The 16,866-nt window shown below is 51.8% G+C and overlaps 1 protein-coding gene across 4 annotated transcripts in view; it reads left to right on the forward strand.

Annotated features, from left to right (window-relative positions):
- PRKCE (protein kinase C epsilon) overlaps positions 1 to 16,866 on the forward strand; it is a 513,799-nt gene that overhangs the window by 476,953 nt on the left and 19,980 nt on the right. For all 4 annotated transcript variants that reach the window (XM_032652450.1, XM_032652451.1, XM_032652452.1 and 1 more), the window contains 3 exons: positions 372 to 510; positions 5,996 to 6,184; positions 10,048 to 10,194. In XM_032652450.1, coding sequence (XP_032508341.1) covers positions 372 to 510; positions 5,996 to 6,184; positions 10,048 to 10,194 — 475 coding nt within the window. The remainder of the gene's footprint in view (positions 1 to 371; positions 511 to 5,995; positions 6,185 to 10,047; positions 10,195 to 16,866) is intronic.

Raw genomic sequence — 16,866 nt, forward strand, 5'->3', positions numbered from 1 at the left:
CGTGATTAACTGATAAAGGGAGGGGCATAAGTTCCTTCTTTCTCTCTTATCAAGATCTGAATAATATGAATTTCAGCATATAGTAAGGCTTCAGTAAATAGCTCCCGACTTCTTTAAACCAAAGCAGTGTTGAGACATTCCTGAGGTTACAGAAGCTCCTCCCTCAGGCTGCAATGAATGGGGGGCACTTTTGGGGGTTGGCCATTGTGGGCAGGAGCCCTGGACTGGGGTTGGCTGTTGGCAGATCAAGCCTCCCTGAAGACTTTCCTTTCTGTAGCAGATTTCCCTGAGATGTGCATACCTCTCCACCTCAAAAAGGTCATATTGGGATGAGTGAAGCATTAACCATGTGGTTCTGGCCCATCTTACAGGGATTTGAAACTGGACAACATCCTTCTGGATGCAGAAGGTCATTGCAAGCTGGCCGACTTCGGAATGTGCAAGGAAGGGATTCTGAACGGTGTGACGACCACCACGTTCTGCGGGACTCCTGACTACATCGCTCCCGAGGTAAGACCACGGACAAAGGGCCGCCTCCACCTGTTGCCAGGGCTGAGGCCTGAGTCCATCCCCATATGCCAGGGTCATCCAGCGGTGCTGGGGAAGACTCTGGAAAACCAGAATGGATTCCGGGGCGATTTCTGCATAAGGAAGTGGTGGTGATGGGGAGATGATGGTGAACTGAGAGTAGCAGACCATTCCCCAAAGCTGGCCAGGTCCTCCCTGAGCATCCTCTCACCGCAGTCCAGAACTACCAGCAAAACTAGGACCAAGAGACGTTTGTTGACTTGTATGATTGCTTTCCTTTTTTAATAACCAGAATAAAGGAGAGCCATTGATAAAGGCAGTGATTAGCTTTATCAGCTATAATTGACCTACAGTGAAACCAAGAAGTAGTTGCCATTTCTAGTGCAGCAGTGATTCCGCATAGCAGGCACACAGGATTGAGCCGGAAGACGAGAGTGCCTGGGCCTCATTCTAATGGAGATCAGAGATGTTCATGGTGGGCCTCGCCAATAGGTTGCCTTTCATGGGAGTTGCTTGGGCGTTTTGTTTATCATAAAGTGTTTGTTTGCCTTCAGCTTCTGCAGGTCAGTCTTGCCTAGACTGAGAGATATCTAGTGTGGTATGATTCAGATTTAAGACACAGCCTGTCATAAATACTTAATAAAAATGGTCCTGAGTGTTCTGACACATGTGAGATGAGAAGGAAGTACCAATCCCCTTTAAGCATTATCCATGGTGGGTAGGGGTTAGCACGGCCAGATTTCATTTCCTTCCAGTGGGCATTGTTTGAGCACCTGCTAGACACAAAGCCATGTGGGGATGAAGAATTGACCAAGACCCTGGTGGCTCTCCTAAAATGACTTTGTGTCTAAAGAGAGTGACAGATAAGTAAACAATGAATTAAGCAGAATAAATAGGTAACACAACACAAGACGGTAACCTCAGGGATCGGAGGGTTTCTTAGAGCACCTGGTGGATGAATTGAGTTGTAGAGAATCAGCAGGATTTCCTTTGGTGGTATGGAGTGGGGAGCATTCCTGAAAACAGCAGGAAGGACTGGAGTGGGCGTGGGGCAGGCAAGGAGGCTCAGTATTCCTGGGCTCTGAATCCTTTAAGGCAGGGCTATGTTTCTGATCTGGGTACTCCCAAGCTCCGGCACACTAGTCAGTCTCTTAGTAATGGTTTGTTGAATGAATAAAGGAATGAGAACTTGTGATACTCCAACATGAGCAAGACCAGGGGATGAGAACATTCTTGGCCATTTTTAGAAAGGAAGATAGTGTGGCTAGAAGAGAGGATTTCTTAGTGCTCTTAATGAACAAGATTAAGAAAAAGGACCAAGGAAAGTGGCCTTTATTCTGTAGGATCTGTGGACCCACTGAAGGTTTCCCAGTAGAAGGAGGGTCATCATCAGACCTGTCCCAGAAAGAAGACAGGCAACAGCAGTGTAGATCAGAAGCCAGAGGGTCAGGGAAGGATGGTTGAGAGTCTTTCCACAACCCAGACAAGACACGGGGAGGCCTAAGGAGGGTCATAGAGTAAGGATGGTAATAGGTAAATTCTCACTGGAACCTCCATCTTCTAAAAGATCTGAAGAATAGAGATTTCAGTCTGTCTCTACTAGTATGTTCTCTTAGCAGGGACACTAGGAATTTAACCTCCAAGGAGAAATCATTGCAAGCAAGAGCTCTCGATTGAGACTTGCTTTTTCTACCACCTTCCTCGTTCACTCTTTATCATCAGAATGCTTGGTCCTAGGCCCTCTGTGAATTGCCAGAGTCAAAGGGTTGGCAGCCCAGTGTACTAGTCAAGGACCCGGTGCAAGATAAACAGGCACTTTATGATGAACAAAACACCCACACAGCTTTCACAAAAGGCAGTGCATTGGTGAAACTCACAATGAATAACTCTGGTCTCTGTTTAGAGTGGACCCTAGACACTCTTCCTTCCCATTCTACACTTGTGCCAACTCTGCAGCATCGCCACTCCACGCGAAATGAAATCCCTGGTCTTACTGTAGGCAAATTACAGCTGTTAAGGGTATCGCTACCTTTATCAAAGGGTCATTGGGAAGATTAAATGAAATTATGCCGCTAAAGCATTTAGCACAGTGCCTGGCCCACGGTAAGTGCTGGGTCAGTGGTGGCCCCGTCACGGTCATCGTGGTCCTTGGGTTGTGCGGTGGGGTGGGAAAAGCACAGTCCTGAGAGTTGAGGTTCCAGGCCCGACTTAACCACTAATGCCCCCATGTGATCTTGACCAAGTGGCAAAATGTTTTCGACCCTCAGGTTCTTCATCTTTCAAATGGGAAAATAATTCCTGCCCTACCCACCTCATCAAGCTATTTTGAGAATCTAGTGAGATTAGAGCATGGAAATGCTTCAGAAAGCATAAGCCTGTATTCAAATAGGAGGGGTTGTGAGACACCTGGCTAACCCCGAAACCAGAGACACGTTCTGAGGCATTAGCTCTGCCCTGGGGCTGTTCTTCCCACGGTGTGCCCTTGGCTGACCTCCATGGCACCCCCTCTCCTTTCTCCATGCCCAGCCCCCGCTCCCCGTCAAATGGCGGCCAGCCCTGGGTAGTGCCTGGTGTCATCAGGCCCAGTGCCCGCTCTTCTACCCCAGCTCTGACCCATCAAGGGGTTGGCTGCTGCACCAGGTGCCCTCCCATGGCATGTGAAGCCTTGCCCTTCTCACCAGCTCCATCCGTGACAAGGCGATTAGGAAACAGATAATTAGGGCCAAGCCTAAGGGGAATTTTAGAAAAGATGCCACCCCAAATAGGAAGGCTCTGGAGGGGCCTGAGGAAGGGTGGGCAGGGCTGCTCTGTGGTTTCCCCAGCGCCATCCTGTCTGAGCACACGCAGGGCCACCTGGAGGCCACCTCCCCACCACACCGAGGAGGCACAGAACCCAGCTGTGCCACTCCCCGAGGCTGGGGGGTGGCTTCCTTAGCACCAAGGCCCTCAGAGCCCAGGAGAGAAGGGGGCATGCCCAGGAAGATACACACGGTGGGCACACCTGGCAGCCAGTCTCCCTGAGTGTTGGAACTGGGCTGGTCACAGGGGTAGGTTCAGAAAAATATAGAGCCCCCACCCTCTGGTGGCTTATGGATGCCCTGGGGAGACAGCTGACCATGAAAAAAGTAACTCAACTGCTGGTAGTATGTGGAAAGTACCTGCCAGATCTTAGGGCAAGGGTCTTAGGATGTCAGAGGAGAGGAGAAAAGCTGGAAAAATCCGGGAAAGCCTTCTGGAGGAGATGGGTGATAACCATGACCTTGAAGGTGGTACCACGGTGAGCCAGGCTGGGCCGCTGGGTCTTTCAAGGTTGAGGGAGTCTTGGGCTTTGGCTTTCCCTTCACCTTTGGAACAGAGCAGAGTTACTGGCTCCTCAGTGGAGCCTGTAGCTCTGACCTTACAGATACCCTGTGCTGACCACTGGGCTGAGACCAAAGGTCCTAACCGAGCAGCTTTACCAGCCCCAAATAATTTAAAGTTGGCTGCATTTGCTCACATTCCTTTTCATTCTAAATTCTGAGGAGTCCTAAAATGTGCATGTTTTTACTGTTTTCAGAATGCTTCTGCCCATCTTCTGATTTAATCCCAAGCAATCTACAACCTCTAGAAGGGCATTTTGAGTAGACCCCAGACAGTCTAGATACTTGGGTTCAGCCTCCTCTTCCATCTTGGAATCTGAGCTGGAGCCTTGTTCTGTAACAAGTTACCTGAGAAGTTACCTGCCTGGGGTGTCCTGCAAGCTGGAATGGCCTTTGCCTACTTGGGGGGGAGTCCTCAAAATACACCCCCCCGGGTACATGCACTCCAGCCGTGCTTCTCCACAGCCTTCACCTTTTGGAGTTCTTTATAGAATGACAGCTCTGAGAGCGGCCAGAGATGTCCTCCCGCCCACCCGCCTGTCTCTGGGCAGTACCACGCCTGGTCTTGCTCTGACTGAGTATTATTTCTGCTCTGAGCCAAACACACATCAGTGACCTGCTACATTCTATATAAACGTGGAGACCAAACCTTATAGAAGAAAAACTGGATTTAGTACCACCTTCTAATTATATAGAGCTTTGTAGTTTGCAGTAGGTTTTCAAAATCTTCCACCTTAATTAATCTTGTGAGGTTAAGCTGAGAATCTGAGCCTCATCTGATACATGAGGAAGTCAAGTGACTGGCTTGAGATCACCCAGAAATCTAATGCCAGACCTGGAGTGAAACTGGATACAACCTGGTTGATCTTCCATCTCCTTCCGGCACATGGCCAGCGCTGAAGAAAAATTGAGACGGGGCAGTTACTTGCTTTTCAAAAAGTTCTGCAGCTTCTTGACTCAGAGTCAAATTCCTCTTGTGCACTGACATTCTGATTCTGTTTGTAAAACTGCAGTCCTTACACACCGTTCTGCAGGGAGCCCATGGTGTTGAGTATTCAGCATCCTGTCATACGTGCATGTAACCTAAGTGACTTTGACTCCACACACTTGGTCAGAGAGAGAAAAGAGAGGCAGAGAACGTAGATAAGAAAAATGGCCAACGTCAAAGATAAAATGCACCAGACAACCAAGGAGAGGATTTGATTTGAGATCTTGGAATAGGGAGAATGTTTATGGAACACCTCAAATAAAAAGAAGCGGGTCTGGGGCTTCCCTGGTGGCGCAGTGGTTGAGAGTCCGCCTGCCGATGCAGGGGACGTGGGTTCGTGCCCCGGTCTGGGAGGATCCCACATGCGCGGAGCGGCTGGGCCCGTGAGCCATGGCCGCTGAGCCTGCGCGTCCGGAGCCTGTGCTCTGCAACGGGAGAGGCCACAGCGGTGAGAGGCCCGCGTACCTAAAAAAAAAAAAAAAAAAAGAAGGGGGTCTGGGGCGTTATAGAGGCAAGAAAACAAGGATTCATCAGCGAGCCGTAGGAAAGTCATGGGTCTTTTCTCAGAATATGCAAAAGCATAGTGGTCCTTTATGATTAGAACACAAATGGGTGGGGAGATTTATTAACTCTAGTTTCTTTTCCAAGAGCCCAGGCCTCCGTAAATTCAGCATTGTCACCGTTTAAAGAGGACTGAGATTCTGCTCACCCTTCCACTCAGTGAGCCGTGCCCTGGGCTGAGCGTGCAATGGGAGACCCACATTTGCTGCACGCACTCACTCACCCCAATTTTAGTGTCAAAAATGTGCACAGCTTTTTACGTGGCCCTCAGTTCAAGTCAGGAACTTCATCTGGTGCTCAGGCAAAGAAGCAGTCTGTTCCCCCGGAAGACAGACTGTGGGTATTGGTTTTTGAAAGCTGGCCCCCAACATGGTGCCTCCCAAACTCAATTTTCACTCAACTTGCTGATTTAGAACCTAATTTTATGTAAGGCAGCTCCGCCCTACAAAGGAGCAAGCTGGAAATAGAGACGCGCGTCTTCCCACGGGCGCTGGTGGCGCAGGTGTAGCCACGGAGGGCAGCTTTCGGTGGACCCTGACGTTGCCCGTCTCCCAAACAGATCCTGCAGGAGTTGGAGTATGGCCCCTCGGTGGACTGGTGGGCCCTGGGGGTGCTGATGTACGAGATGATGGCTGGTCAGCCCCCCTTCGAGGCCGACAACGAGGATGATCTGTTTGAGTCCATCCTCCATGACGACGTGCTCTACCCCGTCTGGCTCAGCAAGGAGGCCGTCAGCATCCTGAAAGCTGTGAGTCACTGGCCCTCACCCACTTTCTGCTCCCCTGGCTTTCCCACCTCTCTCTCTCCCCGCCCACTCCTCCTTTCTCTCTCTCTCTCTCTGTCTCTGTCTCTCTCTGTCTCTCTCTCTGTCTCTCTCTCTGTCTCTCTCTCTCTCCCTCTCTTTCTCCCCCACCTCTGCTCACTGCTGAACAGAAGGGGCGGAGGGCAGTCACCGCTGGGAGCTCAGGCCCACTGCACCCGCTCCTGCCAGAAATGGGGTCTGGGACAAATTACCGTTCTTGTGGGAAAGGGACACCATGTCTGTGTTTCCCGAGGAAGGCTCCATGCACCTGGGTCCTCTGGTGCTGTAGAGGGGTCAGAGCCAACCCCTGCTCCACTGGGTTCACCCCTGCTGCTTTTACTCTGGGGGCTGGACCCTCCTTCCTTACCTGCCACCCATGGCCTGTCTTCCTCCGGGGCCTACAGTGGGGGAGGGAAGGGAGGCATTGTGCACCTGTGTCCGCAACAGCATCGCTGATCAAAAAAGATGCGTAGACTCAAGATCCCTGTGGCCACGCTGGATCCAGATGTAATAGAGAGACTGCCCCCCCCCACCCCCCGCCAACAAATAGTCCCTCACAGGTGACAATGCTTAGTACGTGCTCAGCATACCCGTTGCTGCATTGTAAGACACTTGTACTGTGGCAAGTAAGTGAAGTTACCTGTCCCCCTTGGAATGCTGGGGGAGCTGAGGTGCACGGAAGGTAAGCAGACCAGCTTACCTGGGAACAGTCACCCCGCTGGGCTGAGGCCATGACAGCCCAGGAATCTTGACTTCCGGTCCTAGCTCCTTTCGCCCATCAGAATGCCCCAAAGTCCAGAGTTGGCGTGCCTCAGTCACAGAATTTGCCATATCCAAGTACCCGCTCTACCGAGATTTAGTTTTGTTCTTTCAATCAAGTCCCCAAATCTACCTAATTATATGTATTTTATAAAGAAATGTTATATATCTATCATAAATGGAAAGGGTATCACTTGTCATAATTAATTAACATAAATTGTCCCATGAAAATGGTAAAAGTGACCTAAAATCATTTCGCAGGCATCCGGCAGGGGACGTGTATCGTGTTTTGGAAAATGCCACAGCAGAACCTGTTGCTTCTTTCTGCAGCTCATTTTTGCCTTCCTCTTCCCTTCTTTCCCTCACCTCATCTCTTTCCTCCCTTCTGCATCTCGTTCTCTTTCCCTCCCTCCCTCCCTCCCATTCACTGATTCAACGAACGACCATTTGTTGAGTGTTTCCAGTGTGCGGGGCTTTGTGCTAGATGCTGAGTAAGCACTGGTGAGTGTAACAGCCGTCATCCCTGCCTTGTGGAGATTGTGATCCAGCAGGAGAAAGTGGGCAATAAATAAAGGACACATCCATATGTGGTCACAATTGGGATAAGAGCAGTGAAGGAAGCAAGCAGAGTATGCTCGTTCACTCATTCATTTATTCAACACGTATGTATTGGGCATCTAGGATGGGCCAGACACTATACCGGGTGCTGGCTAAGGAAAAACCTGTAGCACCTAAGGCAGCCAGAACACCCCCAGCAGAGCTGGTCACTCTCCCTGGGCCCTGAACACCAGCCTGACACATTTCCCTGTGAGCCCCCTGCTGGCACCCAAGGTGGGCCCTTTCATTATGGATGACCTAGAGCAATGGTCTTCAACTAGGGGTGATTGTGTCCCCCATCAACCCCCAGAGACATTTGGCAAGGTCTGGAGATGTTTTTAGTTGTTACAACGTGGAGGGGAGGGGTGCTGTTGGCATCTAGGAGGTAAAGCCCAGGGGTGCTGCTAAACATCCTGTACTGCACAGGACAACCCCCAAACAAAGAAGTGTCTAGTCCAAAATGTCATTAGCACAGAGATTCAGAAGAGGCCGTGCCTGTGTCAGCTGGTTGGTGAGGGTGAAGTCTCTGGGAAAAGAGAAGAGCCTCTGGCTCGGGGTCAGCTTCCTGAGAAGCTAAAACCTGTATGTTTATCTGTAGCCCTGATACTTCCCCTCCCAGAAGTGGGAGGACAGGAAGAGCTGAGGGAGCAAGGAGAAGTCTTCTACTCCCTTGGCCTTGGAACACTTCACTTCCTCACATTGTCACCTGATTCTAGGGCCAGGCCAGGTTCTCCATGACTCTGGCCACTGATCTGTGTCTCTGAGGGCTGCTGCCTACACGCAGAACTCTCCAGAAGGCCATTTGCACCAGAGAGTTATGCAGTGCACAACCTGTGCAACAGTAATGGCAGTCCTGCTGCCTCCCTTCCTCAGCACTGTGCCCTGGGGCCCAGCCTTCAACCCGCTGTTCACTCATCTCAGTGGGAGCCAGGCACTGAGCCAGATGCTGGGAAGATAGAACTGATTCCTGTATCGTAGAGCTCACCAAGGAGAAGAGATGTTTAGACAAATTATAATTTAAATAAATGAGAAGCATGGTGTCTTAGATGTCCACAGAGTGAATCTGGGGAGGCTTCACAGAGGAGGCAGCATTTTGACTATTTCTTAGAGGATGGTTAGGGGCTAGAGAGGGGCCTTGGACCAGGCAAGTAAAGGATGCAGAAGGCGAGCGAGAGAGACTGGCTACAGACTGAGTAGTTTGTGTGTGCCAAACTAAGGGGTATGGACTTCATCCTGTGGGCGATAGGAATCGGGTGTGTAAGCAGGGGTGACCTCTGCCAGCTGTTCGATTAGAAGGACGAAGTGTGTTGGCACCATTCCTAACCCCTCACTCTCTCGTCCATGGCTCCCCTGCCTTTCAGGGGTGCCAGGCAGGAGGCAGGAGGATTTCAAAAAACAATTTCAAAAAAATTGTTCTCCTACTGCCCAGGAGAACCTCGCTTGCTGATAAAGCCTAAAATGCTATCATTAGAGATTTATCCCTTTGGATTATAATTTGTCCTCTTAGGTTCCTTTGTTTAAATCTAAACTTTCAGCCTTCACCCCCATGAAATATAATACTCAGTCTCTGACACACATGCGCACACACACCCCTACCTTTATTCTGGGTGGCTATCAGAAATATTTCCACCTACCAGCACTGATTTGTTTCAAGGTTATGTTACTATACGTCTGCTCAGTGAAATTAACATTTGCCATCAGGACTGACTCATTTAACAGGAATAATCATTTCACCTGAGTGTGTGAGGTCACAAGACACCAGCCAAAAAGTACAAAACACATCAATGTGTTTTTGACAGACAGGCATTGAGAAGAAGTAAGCCTTTCTTTTTCTTGTTTTTTATCTGTTAATCTATGTGGGGGTTTGTGCTAGAGATTACAAAGTCAAATTTTTTTTAAAAAGTGGGAGGGCCTGGGTCCAGGAAAAGGAAAGAGGAGGAGGTGCCTTTGATCACTGACCTTTACATGAATATCTGATCTTCTTTCCTTCCCTCAAAAAGGACTGCTGACCTCTCAGTGTGAGTTTATCAGACCTCAGTCTCCCTGATGAGAAGACTTGAGAATCTGAGGGGGAATCAGAGGGTTAGAGAGTCTGAACTCCGAATCCTGACTTGATACCTTGCTGGCTGTTTGACCTTGGCCAAGTTAATTAACTTCTCTGTGCCCCAACTACCTCACTTATAAAGGATCATGGTAGTACCCCAGAGGGTCACGCTGGATGAAATGAATCAATGCGTGTATATGTAATACTACGTGTAGGACGGTGGCTGGCGCACAGTAAGTTCTGTGTAAGAATTAAAGAGCACCCTGAGGTGCAGAGCCCCCGAAAATGTAGAAAGTGGGCTTGGGAGGTGATGCTACAGATGCTGCCTTGGCTGAGTTCCGTCTTCCCCTCACAGCCTGTGCCTGCCGGGCCTTTGTCACTGATTCCGTCTCTCTCCTCATCCCCGCAGTTCATGACCAAGAACCCTCACAAGCGCCTGGGCTGTGTGGCGGCACAGAACGGCGAGGATGCCATCAAGCAGCACCCGTTCTTCAAGGAGATCGACTGGCTGCTCCTGGAGCAGAAGAAGATCAAGCCGCCCTTCAAACCTCGAATTGTAAGTAGGCCATGAGCTCGTTCCACGGCGCGGGCGGGCCTGGTTCCCATGCGCAGAGGTGGGGGTCTGGGCACATTTTACAGCCAAGATGACAAGGGCAGGAGGTCGCCAAGAGGCCCCCTAAAAGAGAGTCTCCTCGGCCCTGGGAGTTTACTGTCGAAAACACATAACCGATAGCGGTAACCAAGGTGACGATTTATATGGGACACAGAAGAACCTTTTGCAGCTTAATCAAATTTTATTTATCTTGATCAAAAATTATAGATGATACGGGTTTTCCATGTGTGGTAGCAATATAACGTTTCCTTATAGATAAGCTTTTTTTCAAATGAGTCAATTTAAAGAAAAATGTTAAGTAACTAATTGTTGCAGTCATTCTGTGGAGCGAGCACAGAGCGTGAAGCTGAGGCTCAGAGATGGCTATTTGCGGAAGACTGTCCCCCGGGCTGCCCGTGGGTGCTGGCTCTATAAGATGCTGTTTCTTTGGGCCACATCTCTGCCCTCTCTGATCCACGCTCCCTTCTGCCTTCGCTCCAGCCTCAGCACACACTCCTTCCAGGTTCTTGTTGTGCTCATGCCAGTCGGAGGAGGGTGCAGTAAAGGGTGTTTGAAGCTCAGAGGTTGGAAAAAGGAGTAGGCCTGTCGATTCCGGGCTTAACTCAGAGACCGTGTTGTGGCAGTGACCTTCTGCTGGAAGGGGAGAGGGCCGGCGGTGCTCTCCTTAAAATGAGAGAGAGAGAGTGGGTGTGGGTGTGCATGCATGTGCATGTGTGCGTTTGTGTGTGAGGGGGGGAGATTCTTATCTCTGTTGGATCCTAGCCCAAGGAGGCAGTCATTTAGACTGAAACTTTGGGTAGGCAGCTGGGTAGCGTCCTGGGGGCGAGGGAGGGTGTGTAACATAGGAAGTTATAGGGCAGAGCCCCAGAGTCGTGGGGCTGGGGTCTCGGGCAGGGAAGAGATTATCCATTCGGCCCTCAGTCACCCCACATTCTGTCAGAGGACCCCTTCTTCCTCACTTCCAAGTACAGAAAAGACCCTCCTGTGCTCAGGGAATCATCAGAGAGGAAATCTACTGTATTCCAAGACATTTTCTGGGGGGCAGTGGTTGAGGGTGCGGTGCTTCTCAGAAATGTTTCGTGTCGGGGGTAGCTCGCAGCTGAAGGGTGTGGTCCAGGCCTCAGCCAGACGCGAGCGTGGCGGGTGAACGGTCCCTGGACACTCAGTCCCGTCTCCGTTCCTCGTCTGCTTCCTTCTTGGGCGCTCATGATTTCCACTGGCTGGCACGCAGCCTGGAGCCGGCTAAATTCAGCTTTACCTTCTTTCTTTGCTAGCATCACCCACGGTTCTGGGGCCTGTCGCACCAAAAGCCCGTGCTGTGGGCTCGGGACGGGGCTCACCGCGTGTACCAGCCTGCCTGAAGGCCGCCCCACCCCATCCCGAGGGTCTCTGAAGGTGGCCTTTAAGGACAAGATGAGCTGACAAGGTTCCCCAGACAAAGTGAGGGGAAGCAGGAGACCAGAGGCCAGGCAGAGGAGGAGAAACCAAAGACTCAGATCTGAGGGTGAGATGTTATTTTAGGTTCAATCTCACTTAATCAACCCAAAGAAACTTGAGACGTAGAACTGAGTAAGGAATCCAGGCCCAACAAGCAGGAACCTGGGACGAGAGCAGGGACCAATCGGCCAGTGCTGGTCTGCAAGATGACTTGGACTCCAGTCTAGACACCAGCTCAACAAAAGGACTGGACACTAGCCTTGTGGGGGGGGAGGGGGAGGACTTGAGGAGCAGCTTTCTCCCGGGGATGCAGCCTGGAGGGGACAGGCGCCAGGGGACCATGAACAAAGTGTGTGAAGGGAAGAGGGGCCCTGGATGGGACAGAGGCAGACTTTGCCGAGAGGCCACAGGGAAGCAAGGAATTCGGGAAGCTCTTTGTGATAAAAGGCGCTGGGAAGCTCTAAAGGATGGATTCGCAGAGGAGGGTCTCTCACGGGGTAGAATAGTGGCAGGTCATCACCCAGATCCAGTACAGGTGATTCCTCTGAGACGGCCAAAGACCCGAGCAGCTCTGGTCTCCAGGAGCTCTTCCCAAAGCCCTAGCAATGCCAGGGGCTCCTCAGTGGGGCTTCCACCCTCCAGTCTGAACTCTGAGCCCAGTGAAAATGCAGACCTGAGCGGAGTGACACTTCGAGCAGTCCCTGGCTTCCCTGGAGTAAGGGGAGGGCAGGAAGGACAAGTGTGAGATGTCTGTGGACCTGCAGGATGGGCAAGAAACCAGACAGAGGAAGGGGGAGGAATGAAGCGTGAACCAGGAGGCCGAGCAGGTGACCCAGTCCGCTACCCTAGAGCTGCCCCTGGCCAGAGGTGCAGGCGCTCCTGCGGTCAGGGCGTGACGGCCCCCCAGGAACCAGCAGTAGAAGCCCATCCTGTGGCTCAGGTGGGACTGCCTCTCTACCTAGAGCACAAGGGCCCTGTGCTTCCCTTCCCAGGGCCTCCCGAGGGTCCCCAGCCTGGGACCAGAGGGCAGGACTCTGCTTGCTTCCTTCGCTGAGGGGCTCAAGTAGGCTTCCAGGGGCCGTCCAGGAGCTCCCACCAAGTTCAGAACTGTCTTAGCATTCCTAAAGACTGAGTTCGTCATTGCCTTGGAAATCATCCTCTGTGCATGTTCCTCCTCGCCCCCCACAGACCTCCAGAGTCATCCTCAGCACTGTTGGGGGTCAGGGGAGAGGGCGTTTATTTGGTTGGTGTGAATTCAATTTGGAGGAGAGAATTAGAACATCCAGAGGAAGGGTAAGAAGGGAAACTGTGTTATGTGTGTGTACAAGAGGTGTTTCTGGTCACATTTGGAGCTGAGTAATGTTGATCCATACTGAGTTCTCGGCTATAGGTCATTCAAGAAGTATTCAGGTTATTTAGATCTCTGATCACAACTATATCCTTGGGACTAGAGATTTCTCTCCAGAGAAATACTAAAATCGGAAAAGAAAAGAATAGTCTTCATCTAGTTAGCAGGTTGGAAAGGTGTCCCAAATCTGTCCCTTAAATGAAAACTCGTTTCTGAAACATGTTCATGGCACCACCCTGAGTCATCTGTGGGCTTGTGTACAACAGAAACAGATTTTAAGTTGAATTAAAGCCCACTGCAGTGGCGGACATACTGTGTTTCTTATCTCTAAAAGCCCTGTAAGGCCAATGTGAAAACTCACACAGGTGTTTATAAGCCATCACCCCCTCTAACCATCTCAGGACTCACCACGGGGGTGTGGGACTGCCTGGCTCAGATGCCAGGGGTGAGCGTGGCTCTGTGCTCCAAAAGCAGGGTCAGCCTCACCCCCAGACAGAATAGGCGGCCACACACAAGAGGTCATTGGAGAGACACTGGGAAGCTGAGATATGTCTCCACAGAAGTCATCTTCTGTTCACGGGGCAGGGAGTTCCAACACAGGACAGGCTTCCCGTGGGCTTCAGGTATCACATAACTTGAGGACACATCAGATGCCTTCCAAGGAGAGCAGCAGAAGAAAGGTTTTGTCGGAGGGAGGAAAGAAAACTGGTCTGGAGCCTGACATTGGGAACAAGTGGCCAAGATGGTGGGTCGCAAGCAGCCAGGGATGGTGTGAGTTTCTTAGATCTTAGGGACAGACTCCGAGTTAAAGGAAAGCCACTGTGAGAAGGAAGGAGACAAGTCTATGAGCAGGCATCTCCAGCCATGCTTCTTGGTGGTGGCCTGGAGAAGACACTGGGCATGAGTTTTAGCAGCAAGGAAAGCGATGCACAGACTCCCCTATCTCATGGGGCTGAAGAGCCCCAGGGCATTCGGTCGAGGTCCTGGGGCTCGTGAGGGAACTCCAGGGCTTGTCTTGCTTCCTACCCATGCCCCGCTGACGTCACACCAGGATACCACTAGTGCCCAGGATCCTTCTGAGTAGCTGCTCTCCACTCCTCAGCTGGCCCTACCGAATCTGAGCACCCTGGGGGGCATCCTGCCTGTCTGATTCAGGAAGGAGTTGGTTTTGTCTGGCTGGGGGGAGACTGGGTGAGGTCATGTCACCCAGTCTAGGAGTTACGGAGAGACAAGACGTAGTGGCCTATTTTCCACAGCTCCTGACCGTCCCCACTTCCCCGCACAGACGGAGCCCCTCCACAGCTGGTGGGCACAGCAGGCCTGCACTCTGCCCAGGTTGGCTCAGCTGGAGGCGGGGGTCCCTGGATCACCCCCACAGGGGCTGAGGATATGGCGGGAGAACAGCTCCCAGGCCTGGTTTCCATCCCCTCTGCAGGAAGCCTCGCCCCTCTAAAGATATCACCCAGGACACTGTCCAGATTCGTAGCTGGAATTTGGCCTCTGGGCAGGTTCCATCCCGTACTTCAGTTGGCTGCTGTCCCCTCCAGGCCTTTGCCTTCTTGAGATGTTTGCTGAGCTGAGACTTCTGCTCCCTGGCGCCTGAGCCTCCGTATCTAACCACTGCCCTGACTCGCCAGCTGTCGGTATTCCACTGGGTTTCCTGCCTACAGCTTTTCATCCCTTTGCACTAACCCCACCCCAGGACATTTTTCAGTGGCTTTTGCTTCTGCGTGGAGATTTCCTTCTCATCTTTCCTCCCAGCTGTCTTATCTTGTATATTCTCCCTCCTCCACTTTCCTTTTTATGCTCCTCCCGTCCACCCTTTATCCACCCACATACTCGACCGACCGTTGCACAAGCAGTGTGCCATCAACACCAAACCAGAGACTTGGTGCCATCGTGCGTTCAAATGAGTTTTCTGGGGGTGGCTTGCTTCAGAGCAGGGGCATACAGCAGTGGACAGGTGGGGGAATAGAAAAGCCAGCGAGGCTGGCTCCATGGCCTTTGATGCTGGAAAAAGTCGCCAGGCGTAGAATTCACTGGTCTATCCCGCTGGGGATTTGGTTCCAAAATGGCGGCGTCATTTGCTGCCCTTGAAAGTAGCCCATTTAGCTTTAGTGTCGCCGTGGGGCTTGCCTTCCTTGGGGACTGTAGGGGAGAGAAGTGACGTGTTTGGTGTGGTTGAAGGGCATCATCCAACCTTGCAGATCTTGGAGGTATTTTGCTCACTCCTGGCTTCTCTCCTGCACACACCTCCCCCGCCCCAAACGCATTAGGCTCTGAGATTATGGCTCCTGGGGCTTCGGCGCTGGAATGGGGGGGGAAGCCAGCAGAGGAGGGAGAGGTCTGCCTCCCCAGCAGCCTAGCTGTCCTCAGTGAAAGCCAAAGCTAATGAGGGAAATGCCAGCCAAGTAAACTTCTCTTTGTGTACGTGTTCTCTCTTTTCAAGTTTGCTTCAGTGTGAAAGTCCCTCTTTAAGGTAAGGCCTCCAGAGTGGGGAGTCTTTCCAGGTAGGTGAGCCCTCAGGCCGGGTGACACGGAGGCCCCTTTCAACCTCATGATCTGTTCCATCCAGCCATCCACACTGCATGGCGGGACCCCCAAGGGAGGCCTTTCCTGCATGCTCCTGCATGACTGGGCTGTGCTGAGAGAAAACTGGGAAGTGGGCCTGAGACCCTCACACCCTCACCAACTCAGCGGCCGGAGGAGGAGCCCTGCTGAACAGGCAGCCCCTTCCCCTAAAGCCAGCCCACTGGCCAAGGGACCTCCTGAAAGCGTGAACCATGAAGACAGAGCCCCGGGGACCATGAGAGGCTGTCCTCATCTTCCACCTGGCAGAGCAGGAATGGGGCCCAGTCGGTCCCTGCAGACATGTGAGGACATCCCGCTGGCCTGTGTCCGTGCCAGAGTGAGAGCCCTTAGCCTCCGAGAGGCTGCAGGGTCCCGCCAAGAGCCAGGATGCTGGCCCGGGGCTGGAGGGCATGGGAGAAGTCCAGGAACCTGTTTTTAGTAGTTGGCCCAGGTGATGGCATGGAAAAGTGGACAGGGCACTCGCTTTCACCCCAGAGAGACCTGGGTAGGAATAAAATTGCTGTCCCAGGATAGTCGTGTGAACCTGGGAATTCACTTCCAGCCTCCTAGAGCCGCAACCTCCTTATGTGTAAAATGGGGTTGAGAATACCCGCTCACAGAATTACTACAGGGTTAGTTTACAAACCTCAGATGTTTTGCATACTACAGATTCTCAATAAATTTTAGTTCCTGTCTCTCCATTCATCACCCCCAACCCAGCCTGTTAAAGCCCCTCTCCCTCTTATCCCAAGACTGCAAGAATCAAGAGTTAAGGATCGCAGGAGGTGGTGTGGTATTTGGAGGCTGGGGTGTGGAATCAGATGCAGCCAGGTTCTGACTGTGGCTGTAGGATCTTGGGAAAGTCACCTCATCTCTCTGAGCCTCAGTCTGCTGATCTATAGAATGGGGATGATAAAATCTACCACACTGGATTGCTGCGAGGAGAGGAAAAGCTGATGATGTGAGATGATTAGGAGAGCCCTTCATACACAGTGAGTGCTGGGGATGGCGCTGATGCTGTCAGTGATGGAGACAGTGGGGGGTCTAAGCTGAGGGAGGCCGGTCTGGACAATATTTCTGTCCCAAAGGGGTGGAGGGGCCAGGAGTTCAGATGAGGGATGATACCCTGTGCTCAGGGGAACAGCCATCCATTACAGGGCAGAAAGGCAGAGACTGGCGGAGAACACAGTTCAGACTCTGCCCGAGAGCCTCCTGGGCTTAATTCTGGCACAGCCACTGGTCTGAGCTGGGAGAGTACT

This window comes from Phocoena sinus, chromosome 13 (assembly GCF_008692025.1).
Source record: "Phocoena sinus isolate mPhoSin1 chromosome 13, mPhoSin1.pri, whole genome shotgun sequence".
NCBI lineage: Eukaryota > Metazoa > Chordata > Mammalia > Artiodactyla > Phocoenidae > Phocoena > Phocoena sinus.